This window comes from Coregonus clupeaformis, chromosome 15 (genome assembly GCF_020615455.1).
Source record: "Coregonus clupeaformis isolate EN_2021a chromosome 15, ASM2061545v1, whole genome shotgun sequence".
Lineage (NCBI taxonomy): Eukaryota > Metazoa > Chordata > Actinopteri > Salmoniformes > Salmonidae > Coregonus > Coregonus clupeaformis.
Genome location: NC_059206.1, coordinates 36,204,213 through 36,210,016, shown reverse-complemented (window position 1 = coordinate 36,210,016; position 5,804 = coordinate 36,204,213). Strand labels below are relative to the sequence as shown.

The 5,804-nt window shown below is 42.9% G+C and overlaps 1 protein-coding gene across 14 annotated transcripts in view; it reads left to right on the top strand.

Moving 5' to 3' along the window:
* Nucleotides 1-338: 338 nt before the first annotated feature.
* dnm1a (dynamin 1a) overlaps nt 339-5,804 on the top strand; it is a 79,995-nt gene continuing 74,529 nt past the window's right edge. For 7 of the 14 annotated variants that reach the window (XM_041898337.2, XM_041898342.2, XM_041898332.2 and 4 more), the window contains exon 1: nt 340-789. In XM_041898337.2, coding sequence (XP_041754271.1) covers nt 629-789 — 161 coding nt within the window. In that variant the 5' untranslated portion in view covers nt 340-628. Of the gene's footprint in view, nt 790-5,804 lie in introns of all 14 variants that reach the window. The other 7 variants (XM_041898333.2, XM_041898340.2, XM_041898339.2 and 4 more) reach the window with 2 other exon arrangements.

Sequence of the window (5,804 nt, the reverse complement as noted above, 5' to 3'; positions counted from 1 at the left end):
TGTTTCACAGGGATGCACACTCTGACTGTAGTTAATAGGCGTGTCGCCCTCTTTCGCCTAGGAGGCTGAAGTACAGATGACGTCATTTAACGACTTCAGCACCATGGACAGATCAACACTGCCTTCCAAAACAAAGCCTACCAAACATAATCAACATGGTCATAACACAATATGATATAGCTAGTATAAGTGTGTCAATATAGCCTATTTATAAATAGCTACATTGTTTACATAGCCTGTATTTTCTATTTCTTACAGCATAGCCTAGTACAAGAGAGAGCACAAGAAGCCTACGGGTGCAATTCTGTTGAGATAGATCTCCGCTGAGTGGTGCATGCGCGTCAGTGCAGGGATGTCAGCGTATTCTGAGAAGAGATCATCCCTCCGTGCTGCGTGGTAGAGAGCTGAACATAGCTGTATACGAGAGGGAGGAGAGGAGAAGCGTTCTGTGTAGAGGGAACACCGGGGAAGTGTAATCAATGAGGGTGCAAGCAAAATTAAAATAAAGGCGTATTCCAAACGTTGAAACACCCTCAAAACGGAAGGGTGATAAGGGCCAAGGATCGAGAGAAACGTTTTCCCTCATTTGATTATATTCTGAAAAGGAGCGACCGATTATCTTGCAATCATGGGGAACCGGGGGATGGAAGACCTTATTCCTCTGGTGAATAAAATGCAAGATGCCTTCTCGGCCATCGGTCAAAATTCTCAGTTGGACCTGCCTCAAATCGCTGTGGTTGGCGGGCAGAGTGCAGGGAAAAGCTCGGTGTTGGAGAACTTCGTTGGGAAGTAAGTGGTTTTGTGTTTCTGTACGCAAATGCATCTCTCCGTTATCAAAGCCTCCTAGGATGCAATGGTTCTTGCACACCTACCCATCCCCATCCTCCCGTTCCATTGACTTATCTCCAGCCATGAGATCCATTGCATAACTTTAAAATGATATAGAATGTGTTAAATAAAGATGATTTGCTGCAATTGTTGTCTTAGAATCACCAGTGCCTCCTCTTCGAGCGTAGCCATGAGGGAATCTAAACATATTATTTGGTTACATAAAACCTTCCCTGCAGTCCACTGGCTAATTGCTGCAGTATGCACTGGCGGAATAGAATACCAAACCAAAATGGACGTTTGATTTTGTTGTTAGTGCTCCCTATTATAAAACCATTGTATATATCTATAAACAATATTAATTGCAATAATTATTGGCGAAATCAATATTTCCTATGGTGCTATTTTCAATATTTGTCATAGCACAAATCTACAGTAGATATAAGATAATGCCACACTATTTTGCGTTTCCTTTGCTATTACAAATAGGCTACTGTATATTGGAGGTTACCAGTTCTTACAGACATCATAAATGTACTGGTTTAATGGGGGTCCAATGGGGTGCGCAATTCCCTCCATTCTCAGTTCTTCCACCTTGCCCTCGGGGCGCATAGCGCATTGGAGTCCACCGCCCCATATGTAGGGCCTTTTAAACACACAATTCCAACAAGAAAGCTTAATGTGTGGTTGTTTCTCAGGCAGGGTTGCCATTTTGTCGTTCAGAAACCAAACACTCAGACCACAGAAGAGAGATATGATGTTTATCTGACCTTCAGTTATTTACGCATTTGGATACACGCCTGGTGTGAGATATGAATAGACTACATAAACTTTTTTGTGGCCGGCTTAATTATGTCATAGTCCCTGTCACAACTCTCACGGTGTTGATGATGGATAAACCGCATATCTCCGGGGACACAACCCCGCTATACTCTGCAGTACATAGAGATACATAGAGAGTGGAGAGAAAGTCGCTCTGAGCCTTTCGTCTTCAGCTCCGCATCCATCTGTTAGTGCTTAGTTAGGCTGCTGCACCCGCTCAGCACCTGGCAATGATACAGATGAAGGATCTGAATTTGATCACTATTTTGTTTTTGAGAATTTTCCTGCACCGCAGGAAATGCAAACCTGTAGTGTATTCAAGGTTTAAAAAGGCTTCTAAAGTTTAATTTCCACTTTAAAATGTCAGACTTGATTTGCCCTAACTAAAAATGAATCAACACCTACAAAACATACCCATTAATTATAATCCACATAATAATTCACATTTCATGTTGCTGCAGGATTATTATCTCCTACCAAGGCAGGTCATAATACAGATACTGCCCTGAGCCTTATTATATGGATTGGGGCATCACGTCCCTTGGTCATTTCCTTGGTCATTCCAGGTCATAGCACAACCAAATGTACATTAACATATTTGGAAACACATTGCGAGATTCTGGCAACCATTTGTATGTCTCTGTGTGCAGCGTGAAGGAAGTTAGCATATGCTAGCGTACCTATATACTTCCAGTCATTGCGCTAATGGTAGTTAGAATTGGCTCGCAAAATTACCTTTAACTTCCTTCATACTACATGCAGTCGCAGAGACATAAAATGGTATACATGAGTTCATCGGACTTTGGGTAAGTAGACAAATGGCTTAATTGCCAGAATCTCACAGTATCCCTTTAAACATATCAATGCACACTGCAATACATGAATAGTGCCATTCATTTCTGTGCAATTGAATCTGCATCCACCACCAATATGGGATGTGAACGCAAACTTTGCCACATGGTGCAAAGATAATCTCATTCAGTGATGTTGATTGTTGCTTGGCACCTGTGTTAGCCTTTGATTGCTTAATACCCATTACAAAATCAGATAATATTTACAGATAAACAGTACATTAATAGCTTTCCATGGTTTGTTAACACAGTGCAATGTGAAATATGGGTCAGCCAGAGTAATAACCGAGAAAATTGTATTGTCTTATATTTTGTAGTGATTGAGGTCCACTCCACTGTTAACAGCCCTGTTTAGGCTCCCTTTGCAGCAGTCATCATCAGTATGGTGGGAAGGATGGACAAAACACCCTAACCATCTAATAATTAATTTAAATGATCTTACTCACTTCCTTCAATAATAGGGCTATAGATAACCGCGTTAACTATGATCATTATAGATTGCAATAGTAATGGCATCTTTTTGTAGGCACTAACGGAGGCGAGCTGGCCAAAGCCTATAGGGAAATTAATGTTTTTTATTTTATTTTATTTTTTTATAAACTCCGAAAATAAGGTCTGTGGTAAACACAGGTTTAGGAGATATTATATGTTTTGTTCTATGAGATAATCTCCATCAGCTAACATCACCTTTTGTGAATTTTGAAGCATTTATGTAATCAAAACAAGTCAAAAGCTAACGATGTGCTAACGTAAAAAATAAAACTACACCTCAGGTCCCATGCCTTTGACGTCTAGCTATCAGGCTTAGCTTATCAGACAGACTCAGTCTCCTCTGGAAAACATAGTTTGGGAACCAATCAAACTAGCACCTTCCCGCTGAAGAGATATGGTTGCAGCCTGGAGGAAAACAATATACCATCCAAGCGTTTTCATTCAAGCTGGTAAGCAGAAAGCTAACTAGCTCTTTGGCAGACTAGTGTAGACTAATGTTGAAGTTACATTTCTCTGACAATCCCTGCAATTTGTATCTGAAATTGTCGGGGTTAAGTAGGAGTGGGGGACAATGCTATGTCAAGGGATGCTGAACAAATACATGTACTGTCATCTTGACAAGTTTATAAGTGCCTATTCAGATGCTCACTGCAGTCTCGACACAATGAATTGCCTGCTGACTAGCAGAGTATCCCATCATGCAGTATGCTCTTCCTGACCAGCTGCACTGACGTCACCTGGGTCTTCCTGATCACGCTACTGCCGCACCCCCTCCCTGCTGTTTTCTATTGTACACACACACACACACTATATATACACTCTCTCTCACTGTCTATCATACTCTCACTCAAACAATAATTTAATGCTCTCTACCGGGGCCCTACTGTAATCTGTTGGCCTTCATTTTAAGCCACTTGCTGTTGATCCTTTTTTACTTTTAATAGAAACTATCAGCATGTAGAAGGGAGGTGGCTCACTGCGTAGATGCAGACAGAGACACTCTCTGTCTGTCTGGATGTGTGGACAGACAGAGGACCCTTCTGTTGGCACTGGGGTTTCCTGAACAACAAGGAGAACATCAGACAATGTTGTGTCAGTCCACTCACTCCCCTGACCCCGTGGTGTCATCATTGGCTTTACAGGGATCTATTCAAACACTGAGAGATTAGAGGAGAGAGAGAGAGAGAGAGACTCAGGCCACAGGGTCTTATGAAAGTAACATTTCTGTCATAAGATTTACATAATGCTATCTCAATAATTACATGATATAGGATGTAAATAGTGATGACAGCTTGTAACACTGACTTTACACAGCCATGACAACATTCTTAGAGTTTCATCTTGCATTCAGATATACTGTAGAGGCACATTTTCACATTTCCCATTTAGATTTTGTCATTCCTCAATATATTTCCTTGATATGATGACTTGCAGGAAGATGTAAAATGACTATTCATCAAACAGTCATAGCATTAATACAATGCTCTGTACACCATAGTGGAATATTCAGTATACAGTGAGGGAAAAAAGTATTTGATCCCCTGCTGATTTTGTACGTTTGCCCACTGACAAAGAAATTATCAGTCTATAATTTTAATGGTAGGTTTATTTGAACAGTGAGAGACAGAATAACAACAAAAAAATCCATAAAAACGCATGTCAAAAAGGTTATAAATTGATTTGCATTTTAATGAGGGAAATAAGTATTTGACCCCCTCTCAATCAGAAAGATTTCTGGCTCCCAGGTGTCTTTTATACAGGTAACGAGTTAAGATTAGGAGCATACTCTTAAAGGGAGTGCTCCTAATCTCAGCTTGTTACCTGTATAAAAGACACCTGTCCACAGAAGCAATCAATCAATCATATTCCAAACTCTCCACCATGGCCAAGACCAAAGAGCTCTCTAAGGATGTCAAGGACAAGATTGTAGACCTACACAAGGCTGGAATGGGAGAAGAAACACAAAAGAACTGTCAATCTCCCTCGGCCTGGGGCTCCATGCAAGATCTCACCTCTTGGAGTTGCAGTGATGATCATGAGAACGGTGAGGAATCAGCCCAGAACTACACGGGAGGATCTTGTCAATGATCTCAAGGGTGGGGTAAGGTGGGGTAGAAGGATTACTTTATCCTATCCCAGGTATTCCTTAAAGAGGTGGGGATTCAAGTGTCTCCGGAAGGTGGTGAGTGACTCCACTGACCTGGCGTCGTGAGGGAGCTTGTTCCACCATTGGGGTGCTAGAGCAGCGAACAGTTTTGACTGGGCTGAGCGGGAACTGTGCTTCCGCAGAGGTAGGGGGGCCAGCAGGCCAGAGGTGGATGAACGCAATGCCCTCGTTTGGGTGTAGGGACTGATCAGAGCCTGAAGGTACGGAGGTGCCGTTCCCCTCACAGCTCCGTAGGCAAGCACCATGGTCTTGTAGCAGATGTGAGCTTCAACTGGAAGCCAGTGGAGTGTGCGGAGGAGCTGGGTGACGTGAGAGAACTTGGGAAGGTTGAACACCAGACGGGCTGCGGCATTCTGGATGAGTTGTAGGGGTTTAATGGCACAGGCAGGGAGCCCAGCCAACAGCGAGTTGCAGTAATCCAGACGGGAGATGACAAGTGCCTGGATTAGGACCTGTGCCGCTTCCTGTGTAAGGCAGGGTCGTACTCTCCGAATGTTGTAGAGCATGAACCTACAGGATCGGGTCACCGCCTTGATGTTAGCGGAGAACGACAGGGTGTTGTCCAGGGTCACGCCAAGGGTCTTCACACTCTGGGAGGAGGACACAACGGAGTTGTCAACCGTGATGGCGAGATCATGGAACGG